The sequence below is a fragment of the Somniosus microcephalus genome, chromosome 21, assembly GCF_052327205.1.
Source record: "Somniosus microcephalus isolate GS21.2 chromosome 21, FLI_Smic_1.0, whole genome shotgun sequence".
In the NCBI taxonomy this organism is placed as follows: domain Eukaryota; kingdom Metazoa; phylum Chordata; class Chondrichthyes; order Squaliformes; family Somniosidae; genus Somniosus; species Somniosus microcephalus.
In genome coordinates, this window is record NC_141007.1 from 36,883,296 (window position 1) to 36,904,557 (window position 21,262).

The window sequence follows — 21,262 nt, forward strand, 5'->3', positions numbered from 1 at the left end:
CCTTTCTTAAGTATGGACACCAAAACTGTATGCAGTATTCCAGGTGCGGTCTCACCAATACCTTGTACAACTGAAGCAATACCTCCCTATTTTTATATTCTATCGATGGGCCGAAATGGCCTCTATCTGCACTGTGGGGTTTCTGTGATTTCTGTGATCCCTTTTGTACTTCAGTACTTTCCAGTTTCTTGCCATTAAGATAATAACTTGCTCTACGATTTTTCCTGCCAAAGTGCATAACCTCACACTTTCCAGTATTGTATCCCATCTGCCAAATCTCTGCCCACTTAGTTAGCCTGTCTATGTCCCCTTGCAGGTTTTTTATGTCCTCCTCACTCACTACTTTCCCTCCCATCTTAGTATCATCTGCAAACTTTGATATGTTACACTCGGTCCCCTCCTCCAAATCGTTAATATAGATTGTAAAGCGTTGGGGACCCAGCACTGACCCCTGCGGAACACCACTAGTTACTGATTGCCAGTCTGAGAATGAACCATTTATCCCAACTCTCTGCCTTCTGTTAGATAGCCAATCCTCTCTCCATGCCAGAATATTACCCCCAATCCCGTGATTTTTTATCTTAAGCAATAATCTTGTGTGGCACCTTGTCAAATGCCTTTTGGAAGTCTAAATACACTACGTCCACTGGTTCCCCTTTATCCACCCTATATGTTACTTCCTCAAAGAACTCCAGCAAATTTGTCAAACATGACTTCCCCTTCATAAAACCATGCTGACTTTGTCCTATTAAATTATGATTATCCAAATGTCCTGTTACTGTCTCCTTAATAATGGACTCCAAAATTTTACCTACCACAGATGTTAGGCTAACCGGCCTATAGTTTCCAGCCTACTGTCAACTGCCCTTTTTAAATAAGGGTGTTACATTAGCAGTTTTCCTGTCTGCCGGGACCTTTGCTGAGTCCAGGGAGTTTTGGAAAATTATTACTAATGCATCCAGAACCACAATCCCTACCGCCACTTCCCTCAAGACCCTAGGATGTAAGCCATCAGGTCCAGGTGATTTATCCGCCTTGAGTCCCATTATTTTACCGAGTACCACTTCCTTAGTGATTTTGATCGTGTTTAGTTCCTTCCCCCCCCCCCCCCCCCCCATAGCCCCCTGTTTGTTCAGTGTTGGGATATTCTTGGTGTCCTCTACTGTAAAGACTGATACAAAATATTCATTCAGTGTTTTTGCCATCTCCATATTTCCCACCATTAATTTCCCGGTCTCATCCTCTAAGGGACCAGCATTTACTTTAGCCGCCCTTTTTTCTTTTTATATAACTATAAAAACTCTTACTATCTGTTTTTATATTTTTTGCTAATTTACTTTCATAATCTATCTTCCCTTTCTTAATCAATCTTTTTGTTATTTTTTGCTGTCTTTTAACGTTTTCCCAATCCTCTATCCTCCCACTAGATTTGGCTACCTTATATGCCCTTGTTTTTAGTCGAATACTATCCTTAATTTCTTTACTTAGCCACGGATGGCTGTCTTTTCTTTTACACCCTTTTCTTCTCAGTGGAATATATATTTTTTGGAAGTTGTAAAATAACTCCTTAAATGTACACCACTGATCATGTATCGTCTTACCCTTTAATCTATTTTCCCAATCCACTCTACTCAATTCCGCTCTCATACCTTCATAGTCTCCTTTATTCAAGCTTAGCACGCTTGTTTGAGATCCAACCTTCTCACCCGCTAATTGAATATGGAATTCAACCATGTTATGGTTACTCATTCCAAGGGGATCCTTTACTAGGACATTTTTAATTAATCCTGTCTCGTTACACAGGACCAGATCTAAGGTTGCTTGCCCTCTGGTCGGTTCAGTTACATACAAGAAACCCATCCCTAATACACTCCATGAACTACTCCTCAAGGCAGCCCTGCCCAATTTGATTTGTCCAATTAATATGATAGTTAAAATCCCCCATAATTATAGATGTTCCCTTATTACAAGCCTCAACTATTTCCTGATTGATACTCCATCCAACAGAGTTGCAACTGTTTGGAGGCCTGTAGACTACGCCCACTAGTGTTTTTTTCCCCTTATTATTCCTTATCTCCACCCAAACTGTTTCATTATCCTGATCTTTTGACCCAATATCATTTCTCTGTATTACAGTGATTTCTTCCTTTATTAACATAGCCACCCCACCTCCCCTTCCTTCCTGCCTGTCCTTCCTGATCGTTAAATAACCTGGTATGTTTAATTCCCAGGCATTGTCACCCTGCAGCCATGTTTCTGTAATGGCCACAAGATCATACCCATATGTAGTTATTTGTGCCATTAACTCATCTATTTTGTTACGAATGCTATGTGCATTCAGATAGAGAACTTTCAAATATGTTTTGTGACACTTAGTTCCTGCTTTTGCCCTTTTTATTACTTTACCTTTTACTCCATACCTTCTGCCCCTTCCTGACACGCTCTGGTTTTTAATTTCCCCACTGCTACCTAAGTCTATGACCTTCTCTGTTGTCATTTTTATTATTTGCTCTCTAGGAACCTCCCCCCCCACTAGTTAGTTTAAAGCCCTCTCTACAGCCCTAGTTATATGATCCGCCAGGACTCTAGTCCCAGCACTGGCCAAGTGAAGCCCGTCCCAACGGAACAGCTCCCTCCTGCCCCAGTACTGGTGCCAGTGTCCCAGGAAGCAAAACCCATTTCTCCCACACCAGTCTTTGAGCCACGCATTTAACTCTCTAATTTTATTTGTCCTAGCCAAATTCGCTCGTGGCTCAGGTAATAATCCAGAGATTATTACCCTTGAGGTTCTGTTTTTTAATTTGACCCCTAGCTGCTCATACTCCTTTTAACAGAACCGGCTTCCTAGTCCTATCTACGTCGTTTTGTACCAACATGGACCACGACAACTGGATCCACCCCCTCCCACTGCAAGTTTCTTTCCAGCCCAGAGGAGATGTCCTTAACCCTGGCACCGGGTAGGCAGCACAGCCTTCGGGACTCTCGCTCTCGGCTGCAGAGAACGCTATCTATCCCCCTAATAATACTATCCCCTACAACATTTCTATTTACTCCATCCTGGGTTTCTTTTTGATAAACACTATACAGTTTCTGAAAATGGACGCTGTCAAGCTTTCAGAGTCTGATGATCGGGGTATAATTTCTACCTCATTCATAGCGATTGGAAAACCCCACCCTTTTGCGTTCCTACGAGCGATTTTATATTGTTTGGCTTGCTCAAGGTAGTTTCTGCTTTACTTGAATAAAATAGCTTTTTCTGCTGTATTTCAGGTGCTTGGACTAATGGTCAACATCCCAAATTACATCAATACCCTTCAACAACTGCAGCATCTCAACAAAAGGGTAAGGGTTCTTTCAGTTACCAATTGCAATGAAGAACACTTGAGTCAGCTTGGCTCAGTTGGTAGCACTCTGAGTCATTGGTTGTGGGTTCACGTCCCATTCCAAGATATGAGCACGTAACCTAGGCTGACACTGTGGTGCAGTACTGAGGAAGTGCTGTGTTGTCGGAGGTGCCGTCTTTCAGATGAGATTGAAACCGAAGCCCATTTGGCTGCTCGGGTGGATGTAAAAGTTTCCGTGGTGTTATTTGACGAAGAGCAGGGAATTCTCCTGATATCCTGCCTAGCATTCCTCCCTCAGCCAACAACGCCAAAAGCAGATTTGCGGTTTGTGGAACCTGGTGCAAATTGGCTGCAGTCTTTGCTTACATTAAATAGAAATTACAGCACAGGCCATTCGGCCCAACTGGTCTGTACCGGTGTTTATGCTCCACACGAGCCTCCTCATGTAACCCTACTTCATGTACCCCTATCTGTTATAAATCTCATCATTCATCAAGAAACTACTCGTGAAATAACACTGGACGGCCAGCTGGTGGCGCCGTCCAAGGAGTATAAATACTTGGGCGTCGGCCCCAGCTTTCCAGGGACATCTTGTAAGACAAGGAACTAAGTAAGTTAGCAGTTTTCCCGGCAGACTGGAAAACTGCTAATGTAACACTCTTATTTAAAAAGGGCAGTAGACAGAAGGCTGGAAACTATAGACCGGTTAGCCTAACATCTGTGGTAGGTAAAATTTTGGAGTCCATTATTAAGGAGACAGTAACAGGACATTTGGATAATCATAATTTAATAGGACAAAGTCAGCATGGTTTTATGAAGGGGAAGTCATGTTTGACAAATTTGCTGGAGTTCTTTGAGGAAGTAACATATAGGGTGGATAAAGGGGAACCAGTGGACGTAGTGTATTTAGACTTCCAAAAGGCATTTGACAAGGTGCCACACAAGATTATTGCTTAAGATAAAAAATCATGGGATTGGGGGTAATATTCTGGCATGTATAGAGGATTGGCTATCTAACAGAAGGCAGAGAGTTGGGATAAATGGTTCATTCTCAGACTGGCAATCAGTAACTAGTGGTGTTCTGCAGGGGTCAGTGCTGGGTCCCCAACTCTTTACAATCTATAACGATTTGGAGGAGGGGACCGAGTGTAACATATCAAAGTTTGCAGATGATACTAAGATGGGAGGGAAAGTAGTGAGTGAGGAGGACATAAAAAACCTGCAAGGGGACATAGACAGGCTAAGTAAGTGGGCAGAGATTTGGCAGATGGAAAACAATACTGGAAAGTGTGAGGTTATGCACTTTGGCAGGAAAAATCGTAGAGCAAGTTATTATCTTAATGGCAAGAAACTGGAAAGTACTGAAGTACAAAGGGATCTGGGGGTCCTGGTGCACGAAACTCAAAAGGTTAGTATGCAGGTGCAGCAAGTGATTAAGAAGGCCAATGGAATGTTGGCTTTCATTGCTAGGGGGATAGAATATAAAAATAGGGAGGTATTGCTTCAGTTGTACAAGGTATTGGTGAGACCGCACCTGGAATACTGCATACAGTTTTGGTGTCCATACTTAAGAAAGGACATACTTGCTCTCGAGTCCGTACAAAGAAGGTTCACTCGGTTAATCCCGGGGATGAGGGGATGGACATAGAGGAGAGGTTGAGTAGATTGGGACTCTACTCATTGGAGTTCAGAAGAATGAGAGGCGATCCTATTGAAACATATAAGATTGTGAAGGGGTTGGATCGGGTGGATGTGGGGAAGATGTTCCCGATGATGGGTGAAACTAGAACTAGGGGGCATAGTCTTAGAATAAGGGGCTGCTCTTTCAAAACTGAGATGAGGAACTACTTCACTCAGAGGGTGGTCGGTCCATGGAATATGCTGCCCCAAAAAGCTGTAGAAGCTACATCATTACATAAATTTAAAACAGAAATACAGTTTCCTAGAAGTAAAGGGAATTAAGGGTTACGGGGAGCGGGCAGGAATTTGGACATGAGTCTAGGTTCGGATCGGTCATGGCCCTGTGGGTAGCTGAGCGGGCCCAGGGGCCGTGTAGCCTGATCCTGCTCCTATTTCGTGTGTCTAATTCTGTTAGATTTGGGAGATGGTTCTGTGATAGTGGATTGGCGGTTAGGATCAGATCAGCCATGATCTTATTGAATGGCGGAGCAGGCTCGAGGGGCGGATTGGCCTACTCCTGCTCCTATTTCTTATGTTCTTATGAAGTACAACTAGACCTCCATGTTCTGAAACAAGTTGATTAAAGCCTTGCTTTATGCTCAAACCAAGTGTGTAGTGAGTTTTATTACGTCACTATCAGCATATGCTTCTATTCCTTTCTCCCTCATGGACTTATCCATCTTCTCCTTACTGCACTTTAAAAGTAATCCATTGTTTGTAAATCCCTTTGGGACTTCCGAGGATGTGATAAGGCGATACATAAATGCAAGTTTTTTTCTTTTTTTCAATATATTTATAACGTGCATATCCATGAAACTGGATTAAAAGGGCAAATATGTGCATAACTCTTGCTGGTTTGCAGTAACTGTCTCTTAGTTGTGCACATTGAGATTTATAATGACCAAATTTGTAAGATTCAAAATCTCATTTGAAAAAAATCAGTAGAGTTAATGCTATCTGGACAGGCCAGAGCTATTGCTCTGGTAATCGAGCAGATGGGGATAGTGGGGTGGGGCAGTAGTTCATAATCTATCTGCCTACAAGGTATCGTTGATTAGAAACTCGCTTGCCTGCCTGTTGAGAAAGGAACCGGGGCTTCCTCGAAGAAAGGCGAGGAACAAGCTCTTGTGCTGGGGTCTGAGAGGCTGCCTGGGCCAGCTATATCTCCGCATCAGGTCCAGGTTCTTCCGTTCCCTCATATAAATGTGTTTCCAGGTGCCAGTGGCAAGACAGAACTTGGCACTTACATAAAAAAATAATGAAAAGACCTCTGAAAAGGGAATAGAAGAATTTTGAACGCTTTATTTTGGTCTCAGAAAAGAGTTAGAAGGATCTAAGAGAGTTACGTACTGTATTATTCATCTTGTCTGCTTATTTAACTTGCTTTGGTACATATTTCTTCCAATGAACAATTTGTACTTTAAAATATGTGGTCTGTAAATGTGATATTTTTCCACCAGTTGGAGAGATCAAACTACAGCAGTCTAGCCAGGCTGCATCTTGAATACTAGGCCCAGTTCTGGTTGCCGTGAGACAAGGGTAACGTTCCAGCACTGCAAAGAAGGGAAATGAGTCTGATCTCCAGTGTGAACAACTACAACAACAGCTCGAGTTTATATAGCAGCTTTAACATAGAAAAATGTCCCAAGGCAATTCACAGAGGCATAAGGGGATAAAAAGAGGTTTTGAGTATGAGGAAGGACTACAGAAACATGGGCTTTCGAGACTGGAAAGGAGATGCTTGAGAGACGATCGGGATGGGCGAGAAATCCAACGGCTACTCTAAGGAGCTGAGCTGGAAGTGATGAATTAAAAGGAGACAGTCACAGGGGTGGGAGGAGGAGGAGGGAGGCATGGACACTTGTGATCCTCCGAGCCCAACAAAATATCTTTTAAACAAACTTCTACTTATCTTTTTTTCGAGTGGTCTGCAGCAGTCCGCTGGTTAGGCTGCTCTACGCTTGATACCAATGTGTTGATCATGAGTGGCACCACTTGGTACCTCAAAATTACGTCGTAGCACCCCAATTGGCCTATTGAAAGTAGGCTTCTGCCTGAAACAAGTGGGCCTGTGAAGGCTCCAACAAAAACAATGGCAGCAATATCGACAGCAGGAACGGGGCAACAAGTGGGGAACCGTCATTTTGGGTTGTTACCACCCATTCCTAGTGCCTGGAGGCCATGGAAAAAGTCCCCAAATCTTAGAGGTGTACAAGATAGTTTTTGGCACAGTAAAAATAAAGCCAGAATATTACATTAAATTAAATTGCAAGAGGAGGACAAGGGGCACAGGTTCAAACGACAAATCTAAGACTGCTATCTGTAAGTTCTTCACACTAAGAGGGATCAAAACATAGAATAAGACTTTCAGATAGAATAGTGGAGGCAAAACCTTGGAATCATTTTAGAAATAATTAGATGCAGCATTGGCAAAATGTAGGGCTTTTCTGATTGGATGAACTAAGATGGGCAGAATAGCCTCCTCCATATTGCTCTTGTGATCGGGAGTATACAGTGCACATTTGGTGCTACTTCCATTTATAAGTCAGTGGGAAAAGAGGATATTGTGGGCTCTGACAATGTCATTCACTGCAAGCATAGGTTAAGTTTCAGTTCATGAGAGCCTTGGGCCTGCCCATTGAAGAGCTCAAGTAAAGAGTTTTGCAAGATAACCTGAAATGTAACTTTCAATAGAAAGGTAAATATTTATGATACTTGTGCATTGTTGAACAAAAAATGATGTGGTGGCCTTATATTTAACTTGTGTTTTCTGTTCCAGTTGATTTCCAGTCCATGCCAACTACTAGTCTCTGTGGCACTCCTCAACCTTTAATACCATCATGCCCTCGGGGCTTTTGGCCAATTCCAGCTCCTCCGATAACTGGTAAGGAGTTCACCAATTATAGACTATATGATGCTGAATATCAATCAATATATAAATAAATAAGAGGGTAAACATTTTAGGAACATGTGAAGGAAAGAAGGGCATTCCTTAAAGTCAATTGTAAAACAGAAATGCGAATATTAGTGAATCGTTGCACTGTTTAGTACTACTGATTTTAAATCAGTCATTTTGTATTTTGGTATTGTGATGTACAAAGCTTGCTTTATCTAAACACGTAGCTCCAGATTGCCCCAGCTTAAGATTTCTCTGGTTTATTGGTTCTGAATTATTTTCTTAATTTATACATTATTCACTTAAGTTCTCAGTTGGCAAAATTTCTGTATCGCTTCCTGAATTTTCTGATGTCATTATTGTATACCTGTTATTTTTATTTATTTAGTTTTCCTTTCCTTTACTTTTGCTCTCTAAAATTTAACCATATTTTATAATGTTCTAACCCACTTATCGTACCCTTGGCTAGCACATCTAATATAGTAAGAAGGAGGTTTGATAGATGTCAACATTCATAGATCAAAAAGTAATATGTAAATAACAATTAGCATAATAATTCTCAACCAGTTTTCTGTGCACTGGATTCATATCCCATGGCCAGATATTCAAATTTTTAATGGGAAGGTTAATACGCAAAGTTGTGTTGTCTATGAACATGCAAGTATTTCTTCAATTATAATGTGCAGTAAGGTGTGATTCCATTTCATACAATCTGCTAATTATAATGTATATAAAACAATCTTTTGACTCCACACACTTTGTGCTTCAAGGTTTTCCAATAATTTCCATTACTCATATTTATAATGGAAACTACCTATGTAAACTTGTCATGTAATTATACCCTCCTGCAAGTGGTGGCATTGCAGGACCTTGGTTTCGTGTTGTCTACCTTCTCAGCATGTTGAGCTCCAACTATCTCTACTTCCCAAGTCATCGTAAGTTTTGTCACGGTATTATATACAAATAAGGACAGAATCTTCGGCTTTAAAATGGTACCTGAATTCTATCTACATGCCCTGATTCAATTAACCCCCTTTCACGTGAAGATTGCACTTGGCTTTCACTCCTCATTTGCAATGCCACAGAAGAGTGACTAGTAAATAACAAAGGGTCTGTGAGCAGGTCAAGAAACAGCGAGGCTCTTCAACCAATCAAATTGAAGAATCCTCACTGAACCATGCAGAGTCCAAACCAGGATGTATAAAACAGGAAATATCAATTAGATTTAAATCAAGTACAGAAAGCAAAATAAAGATTGGGAAATAAAGATGGGATTAAGAGAGAGAGAGAGATAAGAGACAGACAGAAAAAGTAAACAAAATATTTTAATTTTCTTTTAAATCTAATTATCTTCTGAGGGAGTGAGACTCCACACTTATAAAATTAATTTTTCAGGGCCAGAGAGGTTGTTCAACAATAATTATCACATCACACCATTTAAAAACTCACCAACTCCTGAATGCACCAGCCTTAACTTTTTCAGCTGTCTTTAGTGCGGAACTAGTGGGCAAGTACAGCAGGTTCACGCCATTGCATTCATTTCAGTGCCGAGTCTATCGGCGCGGACTGCAACAGTGTACCCTGTGGCGGAGCGGAGTATCTCTGACAGCAACTTCAGGATTTCCACATTTAACTCTGAATATGTGGATGCTAAAAGTTGCTGTACGATTTACCCCGTTATAACGGTGAGCGCTGTTGACTCTTAACTGCCCTCTGAAATGGCCTAGCAACCACTCAGTTGTACAAGGCAGCTCACCACCACCTTCTCAAGGGCAATTAGGGTAGGGCAATAAATGCTGGCCTTGCCAGCGATGCCCACATCCCGTGAATGAATTTTTAAAAATCCAGGCCATTTTGTAGGTAGCTCATGAATTCATTGGTTTTTACATTGCCTTTGAAGATATTTTGTTCAAGCCTTAAGTGTGTTAAGTGGTTATAAGGAGGAATATTTTCTTTTTCTGTTTCAGCTGATTTCCAGTCCCTGCCAAATCCTACTCACCATGGTGCCCATCAACAACCTTTAATACCGTCTCCGGGTCTCTGGGCAATGGTCACTCCTCAGTTAAATGGTAAGGAGTTCTGCAGCTATTAGTGTTGGCTATTAAGTGCACATCATACAACACCAAAATTACAATGCAAATGGCGGGCTGGGTGGGAACTGGGTTGTGCTGTCAGTGAGCCTTTCACCTCTGGGAACTGGGTTCAAATCCATCCCAGCCTGATGAAAATAAAGCCTGTTTTGGCCGTAAGAATCCTTTGTGAAATGAGTTTCGGCAGTCTCTATTCAGCTCCTAGTGGGCATGAACTCAAAGCACAAAACCGCTCCTATTTCAGCACTAAATTGGCAGTCTCATTGAGACAGACTACATGATGGCTGGTGTGTGAAATGGAAAATGTCAAACTGGTGCTTTAGCATCACCTTGATGAGCATAAAATATACTGGAAAATGAAAGCAGCAATGTCAAGAAAACACTTATTGCCATATTGCTTTGAATCATGAATCTGCTAACAGCAATTCAGCATGCAGAGTCCAATAAATGTCATAATATATTCTAATACAAAATGGCTTCCTTTATATCAAAAACTTAAAAATCAAATAAAACATTCAGCTTATGATTCCTTCTCTTGCCCCCACACACCAATACACACTCACTTTACACTCTCATTTGTTTCTCTGCTGTCACTTGCAGACAGTCTGCATGATATCACTGTACAGATGTGCTTCTTGTTGAAGTATTGATGAGAAACATTGATATATGATTGCATGGAGCAGGAGCGAAGTGTATTTTCATCACATTATGGCATGTTATTTGATGATGTGTTTGACATAATTTATGTTATCGCATTGTGTGTTAATAAACAAACAATCGAAGTGTCATATGTTTTTCAAATGAAACCTCTAAAGAGGTTTCTAATGTGATACTATAAAGAGCATCTCTGGTTTCAGAGAGTGATTAATAGCTCCCAGGTATCACTGTTTCCTATGTAACTCAGAGAAAATTAGCTTGGAAGGAATGAGGCCTGAGGGGAATCATCATCATGTCATGGAATATATATGAAGAATGAAAGTATAATTCACACAAACCCCACAGTGCAGATAGAGGCCATTTCGGCCCATCGAGCCTGCACCGACACATATCCCACCCGATCCCCGTAACCCCTACACCAACACGTATCCCACCCTATCCCTGTAACCCCACGTATTTAATCCCCCTAACACTAAGGGTCAATTTATCATAGCCAATCAACCTAACTCGCACATCTTTGGACTGTGGGAGGAAACCGGAGCACCCGGAGGAAACCCACGCAAACACGGGGAGAATGTGCAAACTCCACACAGACAGTCGCCCGAGGCCGGATTCGAACCCGGGTCCCTGGCGCTGTGAGGCAACAGTGCTAACCACTATGCCACCGTGCTGGAATTCTTACACTCCATTTATTCACCTTATATTTGTGTACCCAATACTGTTTAGTTTATGCAGTGTGCTTTTTCGATTTTAAAACTAAATTTATATGTTTGCACCAACATTTATATTTAAATGAAGTTTCAAAAGTTGTTAATTCACCTTAATTTTAACAATACATCCTACTAAAACTTTACAACCTAACAAGTTTGGCACAGATTTCCCTCTGGTTTTTGAAGCTGTAGTCCCTGTTACAAATTTAGGGTCTTGCCTTAGATATTCTCTTGGGTACACCTGTAGGACGTGCGGAATTACCCCTCGCCCCGTCCAACAGGTTATAGAGTTCAGACTTGTGTCTTATGAGAAATTACACCAGACACACAGGTTCTGTCTTTAACCTTTTATTGTTCCTAAGACAGATTCAAAACCCCAACTACTATTTGAGTGGTTCACCAATAATATTACAGGAAATCATACATCCAGCCACCCGCCGATGATCAGTCCAGCGTTCATTGTAGGCCACTTCCTTTCGACTGCACCAGCTCTTCGCCTTTCGACTGCAGCTCTTCACCTTTCGACTGCAGCTCTTTGAGTTGAGATGATCAGCCAGGCCCTTCCTTCCAACTGCAGTGCCGATATTTTTAGTCACTTTTTTTTTAATACAGTTTTCCTTGCCTTTTTCAGTAAATCATTTTCAGTAAATTCAGAAATTGTGAGATGTTCCTTTTAATGTTCAACCTAAGCTGTTTGAGCTGTCAAACTTTCACACTCACACATCCTGTGTGGTTATCTGTTAGCTGCCTTTATCAAAGCCCCAAATTGTTCATTCACTCATAATAGTTTACAAAAGTGGCAGTAAACCACTTGGTCACATTTCACATGTTACGTTACATCCTGTATTTCAGAACTCTCACGGCTTGACTCCTCCCCTTTAGCCACAAAGTCGTTCTACAACCTTGTGGCCTGTTTTGTTGTAGACACGAAGTCTGCAAATCTAAGGGGGTTTGTTTATCTTTGTTGTCTATGACTATCCCCTGCAGTCACAACCATTTTAGTAAAGCACATTCCATAATCAGTGAAAGACCATCTGTTCATTCGCCGACTTTATTTCACTTCGAAAAAACCTTTTGGCCTGGCAAAGCATTTTAATATATACCAAAATTAAAATTAAGGGTCTGTGTACACTTGCTAGTCGTTCCGTAAGTGGTTTGAGCACCATCCGTGTAAGGGTGTGCCCATACTGCCCAATAGCAAACTAATAATAGTGTAACACGGCTGTAAAAATGGGAGCCCCTCGTGATCTGAACTGGATATTTGTGTCTTTTTTAACGTGCGCTTGTTCAATCTTTAAGCCCCTCTTTATGTATGAAAATTAAAATTTGAAGCCATCAAACCATCATTTATGCATCTCAGCCACAGCATGTTTAAGAAAATGGCGGTCTTTTTTCAATTTTTAATGTCACTCATTCTGATGCCAGAAAATGCATTCAAAGATACAGAAAATACAATGTAGGTCTCATTGAGGAGAAATAAAAGAAACAAATCTTCTTAAAACACTAGGGCATAGAAATTCGGTTGGTTGCGCCAGCGATTAGCGCCTAGAGACCGAGATTTGGGGCGTTACCCAATTTTCGGACGTGCGCAGTGATCCTAGCACATGCGGCCATATTGAGTAGTCTGTTCGTGCCGGTGCTAAGTCTTTGCGCCCGCTTGCGGGCGCAGCCAGATAATGACGTCATTTCGTTGTGCAACGCCTTTTTGGCGCCCCGTACCAGAAATTCAGTGGTGCCCCCCTCCGTTCCGCCTGGCGCTATTAGTGACAGTTGGATGGAACGTTACCAGGTCCTTCTCGGACTCGGAGGGCGCTCTTTAAAGGGGACAGCACTAGTATAAAACTGGCAGCCATTTGGCCTGGCTGTACTGCTCGCTGCTGGAGAGAGTTGCAGTCCTTCAGTGGCACAGACTTGTTCTTATTGAGCCAGAGGAGCCTTGGGACCTTCAGCCCTGTTCAGAACAGTTGGATCCAGAAAGCTGACTGCGTCTTACTCGTCGGCCAGAATAATGGGAGCTGCTTTGGAGGGGAACGTCATCCTTGCTGAACAACTGGCAAGGGCGCAGACGGAGGGAGAGAGGGCCGGGATTGGCCAGAAGGAGGAGGGCCAATGGACGTCGCCAAATCCGACCATACGCTGCCAGGGTTTTCAGGCAGCAGGTCTCCTACCTTACCATGTCGGAGGAGCAGTGTTTGCGAAGGCTCTGATTTGGTAAGGATGTTGTCACTGAGCTGTGCCACCTGCTTGCTGGGGATCTGCAGCCGCGGATACGGTGCAGGACCTCTCTGTCGGTGGCCGTGAAAGTCACTGTTGCGCTCAACTTTTACGCCAGCGGATCGTTTCAGGCAGCAGCTGGGGACATATCTAATATCTCTCAATTTGCGGTGCATTGCTGCATCCGGCAAGTTACAGCTGCCCTCTACAAAAGGAGGCGCAAATTCATCACCTTCCCTGTGACCTTGGAGAAGCTGGGGGAGCGTGCACAGGGTTTCGCGGCTATTGCGGACTTCCCCATGGTGCAGGGGGCCATTGATTGTACACACGTGGCTTTGCGGGCGCCATTGCAGAATCCGGAGGAGTTCCGCAACCGAAAGGGCTTCCACTCCCTTAATGTGCAGCTGGTCTGTGATCACCGGCAGATGATCATGGCGGTGAACGCACAATTCCCTGGCAGCAGCCATGACGCCTTCATCCTGCGGCAGACATCAGTGGCTGACCTTTTTGAGGCCCCGGCTCACCCACGAGGCTGGCTTCTGGGCGACAAGGGCTATCCTCTTTGCCCATGGCTCATGACCCCGCTCCATTTGCCCAGGACCCCGGCAGAAGAGCTTTACAACAGCAGTCATCAGGCCACCAGGAACATTGTGGAGCACACAAATGGTGTGCTGAAGCAGCGTTTCCGCTGTCTAGACCATTCGGGGGGGCGCCCTACAGTACTCGCCGGAGCATGTGGCGCACATCGTTGTTGTCTGCTGCATGCTCCACAACCTGGCCATTCGACGCACCCAGCCAATGGAAGCCGACCCTCAAGGTCCAGCAGAGCAGGAGGAGGAGGAGGAGCATGCGCATGCGGGCGAGGAGGATCAGGAGGAGGACGAGGAGCAGGAAGATGGGAGGGCTCCAGAAACTGGAAGGGCCGTTCGTCAGAGGCTCAAAGACTCGGTTCTAGGCCCCTCGGACGGAATGGTGGCTGTGATTCGAACAGCACCCTCCGGTTCGCTGTAAGCCTATGAAGGCATCGATGAATGTAAATAGTGTACAGGTTGATTGTAATTGAAATGTTTTCTTTATTTTCAAACAAGTGCTTCCTTCCAGCATGACAACGTAATGGCAACAGAAATCATAACTAGCAAACTAACAGATAACTGTGTGGCAACCCGGCGAAACTAACCAAACCATAACAAACAAACACAACAGGTGTGGACTGCCTTAAAACCGGAAAAAGAGACGTCTTAGAACCTCCCTCTACTGGTGACCCCTTGATGGAGACCGACTCCTCTTACAAGGTCGGCCCCTTCCCTCCCTGCAGCTCCTCCGTAATTGGACCCCAGTGGCTGCGTCAAGGCTGGGGGATGCCTGCTGAGTGTCTGGAAGCGCTGAAGCCCCTGCGGGACGGCCTGGACGACCTCTGGGCTTGGAGGTTCCGCAAGCAGGCTGCCCCAACTGGGCATGTCTGCTAGCAGTGTGCCGCGCAGGTGGTGGCAGCTGCTCTGCTGACGTGCCAGCGGTGGCATTAGGACTGGTCACATGCAGAGAGAGGACACCTGCACCGTGGTCGGCCGACACACTGGCACTCTGACGGTGCCGCACCGGATCATCCGCCGCTATTGACTGCTCCACAGATTCATGGCCTGCTGTGGTGCTGCAAGGGCCTGGGGTGATCCTGCCTGATGCAGCTACGGTGGCAGCAGTGAGTGTTCGCGTGGCCTCAATCTGCATGTGGACGAGGTCAGCAAGTGACTGCGTGGCAGCAGAGAGGACCTGCGTGGCAGGTGCCAGTGCTGCGGAGAAGCCATGAACAGTCCTTTCCACTGCTTCGGACAAGCCCTGGACAGTCCTTTCCATTGCTGCCCCAAAGTCCACCACACTCTTTGCCAGTGTGTCGATGGACTCGGGCATCCTCCCCACTGCAGCCATAAGCTCAGTGTGCCTGAGCCGGGCCTGGGCGCTCATTTCGGCAAGGCACCGCACCTCCTCTGCACTCTGTGCAGCAGTCATGGTGGCCTGCCTCGCCCTCTGAGGAGACGGCCCCCGAGCATCCCTACCCCCCGTGCGTTGCTGCAGGCCGCTAGTCCCTGCAACTGTCTCCTCATCAGAGCACCCCCCCCCTCCCCTCAAGGGAACTACTATCCCCAGTCTCCACATGCGGTGGCTCCCCTGAGGCTGGCACGGATGGTCCGGCTTCCTCCTGGTCGTCGCCTCCGGAGGCACTTGCACTGGCAGCTTGTGGGGCCGGCTCCCAAGCTGGTGATGCAGCATTTGAAAGCGGGGAGGTTGAAGAGTGGCTTTAGCAAAAGGACAGTTTGGCAGCAAGGGATGCAACAGTGCGGCAATGCTATGACATGGGTCCACATTGAGAAAGCATGCTGGCGGGGGAAACAACTGAAAGGTGACAGCTGTAATAGTAGAGAACCTTACCATCGCTGTGGACAATGGGGTCGGCAGCTGCAGTGGTGACCGGACCACTCAGACGTCCTCCCACAATCTGGTGGACTCTCCTCGAGATCCGTCAGAGGCTCCACTTGAGGACGGCCTCCTCCGGTGCGAAGCTGCACGTTTTCGGTTCCGCGCCAGCTTGGCCTGCAGAGCAAAGGACGGGAAGTGATGTTACATGATGCCCTGAGTTATCATCTCATGCCCCCCATGGTGGAACAGCCCTTACATGATGCCCTGAGTCAAATGTGGATGTGTGTGACCAGAAAGGGCCATGGGTGCTTGCTGACAGATGGCCATTGGGGTATCGCGCACCCTGTAGCCATAAAGTCAGGTGCTCATGGAGGGATGCATAAGGTTACATTAACTCCACTCACCCTGACGACCCGAGTGAAGTCGTTGAATTTCTTCCTGCACTGGACAGGGCTCCTGGTCACCATGCTGCTGGAGTTGACCCTCAGAGAAACATCCCTCCAAGCTCGTCGGTAGTCCTTATGATTAGGCCTCCTGCCATTGTCTGGGTATAGGACATCTTGCCGGCGCTCCACTGCGGACGCCAATTCCTCCAGAGACTCAGTGCTGAAGCGCTCTGCTCTCTGCCTCACCCTCTCCATCTGATCCAAGTTTTTTGCGCCAGAGATGGGCCTGCGCCGATTTGCAGGCCTACAAGGCGCAGAGTGTGGATGATGGAGCTGCCTGACCCACCCCTTTAAGAGCTGGCCGACGCCTGCAAGTCTCGTGGTCATGGGTAATTGAGAGCACCTGCGCTGCGGCTGGACGCCCCGATATTGGGTTGCGCCGGCATGTTAGCGCCTTAGGTGCCCCGTGTAACGCCTGAACTCGTGCCTCAATCACCTTTGGGGCGCTGCAACCCAATATCGCACGAGGTGTTGATAAGTTGCGCCTGGCTATAAAATTTGCGCTCCGCCAATTCTAACGCCCCAAGCGGGGCTATACCCAATTTCTAGGCCCAGATATTTGACTTTGGGGGACCTGCTGCACTTAAAATTTTGTGCGTAAATTTATAGCCTGTTCAGAATGCAAGAAATTCTCATTCTCTGGTCTTTTGAATGGTGGAGGGAGGTGTGGGGGGGGGTGGTGGAGCTATGTGAATGAGCAGTGGAGGATTTCGGCAGAGGCTTTGCTGAAATGGCATAAAAGATCGAGGAAACTCACACTTGGTGTGCAAAAACTGGCATAAGTCACTTGCGCGTGAATTTCCATGATCTTTTGTGCTGCAAATCAGCATTACGCCGTACATGCACCGTTGTTTTGGCACAAGCTTCAAGGAGAGTCCGAGTTATAGTCTTTGAGGAAGCAACATCAAGGCCGAGTTTACCAGCATTTTAACCATCTCTGTGCCTGTTTTTAATTAAATGTACATAAATATACTTTGCTTTAGAAAGCCAACATTTAAGCATAACTGTTCCAAATCCTTTTGGTGGAAAATAATCAAAAATACGACAGGTGACATTGGTGTAACAAGTTGGTTTTTGTCTTTTAGCTGCTTTCCAGTCCTTGCCAAATGATGCTCACAGGGTCGTGTCTTGGCCTCCGCCAACATCAATAGCAAACGCTCATGGTCTTGGGGGACTCCCAGTCAATCAGCAAAGGGGTAAGGATGGAAGTGTTTTGTTTAGAGAGTGAAGGATAGCAAATATATAAAGAAGGACTTGCATTTATGCAACGCCTTTTACAACCTCAGGATGTCAAAAGCACTTTACAGCCAATGAAGTACTTCCGCGGTGTAGTTACTGTTGTAATGTAGGAAATGCGCCATCCAATTTGCACACAGCAAGATCCCACCGACAGCAGTGAGATAATGGCCAGATAATCGTTTTTTTATGTGATGTTGATTGAGGGATAAATATTGGCCAGGACACCGGGCGGGGGGGGGACTCCCCTGCTCTTAGAAATAGTGCCCTGAGATCTATTACGTCCACCTGAGAGGGCAGACGGGGCTTTGGTTGAACGTCTCATCCGAAAGACAGCACCTCCAGCAGTGCAGCACTCCCTCAGTACTGCACTGAAGTGTCAGCCTAGATTATCTCTGGAGTGGGACTCGAACACACAACCTTCTAACTCCGAGACACTGAGCCAAGGCTGACACTACAATTTTGACAATGCTGACAAAAGGAAAAGCAATTCTAGTAGGGAGTACACCAAGGCCAGCATTGTAAAATGACAAGTGCGAGTGAAGTGATCAGAATATGCCCAATTGGAGATATTACATTGTCGGCCTTAATGTATTTGTATTGTGTTTTATTTATATATTTAGCGGCAGTGGTAATTGTTTTTGTCCTCACGCTGAGGCTGTCAGATCTGTGAATGGAATTGTTTCCTATTGCTGGTAGCCATGGCTTATCTCTGTCACCTCCTCCAGCCCCACAACCCCCTGAGATCTCTGCGCTCTGCCAATTCTGACCTCCTGCGAGTTGCATTGCTCCACCATTGGCGGCCGTGCCTTCAGCTGCCTAGGTCCGAAGCTCTGGAATTCCCCCCCTAGAGCAGAGAAGGTTAGGGGGAGATTTAATAGAGGTATTCAAAATCACGAAGGGTTTTGATGAAGTAAATAAGGAGAAACTGTTTCCAGTGGCAGAAGGGTCAGTAACCAGAGGGGACACATTTAAGGTAATTGGCCAAAGAACCATGTTTTTATGTAGCGAGTTGTTCTGATCTGGAATGCACTGCCTGATAGGGGGCTGGAAGCAGATTCAACAATCCCTTTCAAAAGGGAATTGGATAAATACTTGAAGGGGAAAATTTTGCAGGGCTATGGGGAAAGGGCAGGGAGTGGGACTAATTGGATAGTTCTTTCAAAGAGCCGGCACAGGCACGATGGGCCGAATGGCCTCCTACTGTGCTGTATCATTCTATGATTCGATACCAATCTGCCTCTCTACCTCTCCTCCTTTAAGTCACTCCTTAAAACCTACCTCTAACCAAGCTTTGGTCACCTGTCCTAATATCTCTCTGTGGCTCGGTGTCCAATTTTGTCTGATTACACTCCTGCAAAATACTGTACTATGTTAAAGTTGCTATATAACATCAGTGCTGATGTGGCACTTCTGTACAAGTGATTATTTGTACAGGTTTCCCAGGGTTTGAGGAAATTAACTTTGGCCTTTAGAAATTCTTAAGTGGGTGTGGGGGTTGTGGGGGTGGTTTAAGGAAGTGTTTGATGATTCTGGGAATAAATACAGAACCTGTTTTCTAAAGATTGGGGACTCGTGGGTCAGTAGTTCTGTGTACCTGAGGAAATAAAGCATGTTAAGGGCAAGGGTCCCGCTAAGCTGTGCAGCCATGCAGCTGCCTGGAGGCCCCGCGCAAACCGCTCACCAGCTTTACAGTGGAAATAACCGCGCATGTGCGAAAAATTTAATGGGCCGCGCAGCCAGTTAAAGGGCCCACGCACCAAAAAAAATGACAGGAAACATTGGTTAACAGACATTGTATCGGGATAACTAATATTTATAACTAGTAAACTAATTGGATTCCCAATAACATTCTTTATGCTTGACATACACCCCATGCTTAATGGTACAATATTGCAAAATCATTGTTCCCTCTAAGGTGCGCGCCAACACGGCCGTGCACACGTTCCAGAGCTCCCGCGCACTTCAAATTAAATGCCGCGCAGAGAGCTGGACAGTAGCTGGAGTGGGGGAGGGGCCCAATACACGATGACCCCGGGAATCCAGACAGACTCGCTTGTGAGTCTTGCAACCTCCGAGCCGATCGCAATTGCAGCCCTTGAAGTGTGTGTTCCGACAGTTGATGGGTTGCGCTGTAACGCTGGGAGGGGGGTTTGGCTTTCTCCCTTGACCTTTTGAGCTGGACAGCGGGAGAATCCCCCGCGCTGTGATTATTTGCCTTTGCAGCCATCTGTGCCCGCTCGCGGTATACCGGAGCCGCACATGCGCAGTATCCAGTTGTGCCATGTTTCTGCCAGCTCTGCAGAGGTGAAAGACTGGGGAGAGTGAGAGAGAGAGGGTGATGGAGGGGAAGAGGGGGGTGGAGAGAGAGAGAGAGGGAAAGAGAGAGGGGTGAAGGTCCATACGTGTGTAGTCTGTTTCCGGGGACTGAACGGCAGCCTCACTTTCTAACAACGCAGGTGGAGGCGCAGCGCATGTACAATGGCTGCTAGAAGGAGGCTAAAGCAAACGAGTTTTAGGCCCCCGGTGAAACAAAAATGAGAATTTTTTTTTTATATAGTTCAGAAATTGTTTAAAGCTGGAAAAAAATACGGGAAAGTGATGTTTCAGTTCCAGTTAAATTTTACCAGGTGTTGTCCCCTTTTTGAAAGAGTCTATCAGTGTTATTTAAATCCTGTTGTGAGAGAGGGGAAAATGTTTGTGCCCCTGTTTGTACCTCAGAGTATGTGAGAGACGGAGGGAACGGCAGCAGAAAAAGAGGAAACAACTTCTCAAACTGATCCCAACTTAGCTCCAAGGCTGGGGATAGATAACCTCACCGCCTTTTTAGGAAGTTTAACCACTTTATTCGCTTTCTTATTTGAGCTCCGTTTGGAATGAGAGTTTATTTCATTATTTTTTGTTGTATGTTTAACGACAGTGTTGAAGAGGGAAAGTGAAACTTGGAGCAACTTCTGTCAAAGCTGCAACGAAACTTGAAACTTGAAAGAATTTAAAGATTTTTAATGAACTTTTCACAAAAAATGAGTGTTAAACACTCCCCCCCCCCCCCCCCCCCCCCCGCCCCCCTAAGTTTCGAATATGATTTTGGAAGAAATAGAAATAAAAATCAATTTTCTCCTCATCTAAACAAGTTTCAACCAGGTCTTCAAGTCCAAATGATTTTAAAGAGGTTCTGAAATGCTTAAAACATTTTGGGGGGAAATTCAGTTGTTTGCGCCTCCCGTTAGAGCCTTAAGAGGGTGCTAATGGGGCGCAAAGCAACTAGCGCCTGGGCGCGGCGATGTTTGCGCCGCTCGCGAAATTAACTAGACATTTTGCGGCGGCGCTAAACACTACCGCCACGACCTCCTGCGCTGGCAGATCGTGACGTCAGTTGAGTGCGCAACGCCCCGGTAGCGTCCCGGACCGGATATTGAGTGGCGCCGCCTGCCGCTAGCAATGACAGGTTGAGGGGAGCGTTTTGCAGTCAGGAAGCGACTGGGGGAATGCTATTTAAAGGCGACTGCTTCCTGCCTTTTTTTTGTTGGACATTTTTGCACCACGCATTCAGAGAGAGAGAGAGAGAGACTTCTGG

General features: G+C 45.5%; 1 protein-coding gene across 3 annotated transcripts in view; it reads left to right on the plus strand.

Moving 5' to 3' along the window:
* ftr41 (finTRIM family, member 41) overlaps positions 1-21,262 on the plus strand; it is a 59,512-nt gene that overhangs the window by 15,399 nt on the left and 22,851 nt on the right. For 2 of the 3 annotated variants that reach the window (XM_085963433.1, XM_085963434.1), the window contains exons 5-8: positions 3,271-3,342; positions 7,804-7,908; positions 9,888-9,989; positions 17,535-17,645. In XM_085963433.1, coding sequence (XP_085819559.1) covers positions 3,271-3,342; positions 7,804-7,908; positions 9,888-9,989; positions 17,535-17,645 — 390 coding nt within the window. The remainder of the gene's footprint in view (positions 1-3,270; positions 3,343-7,803; positions 7,909-9,887; positions 9,990-17,534; positions 17,646-21,262) is intronic. The other variant, XM_085963435.1, reaches the window with a different exon arrangement.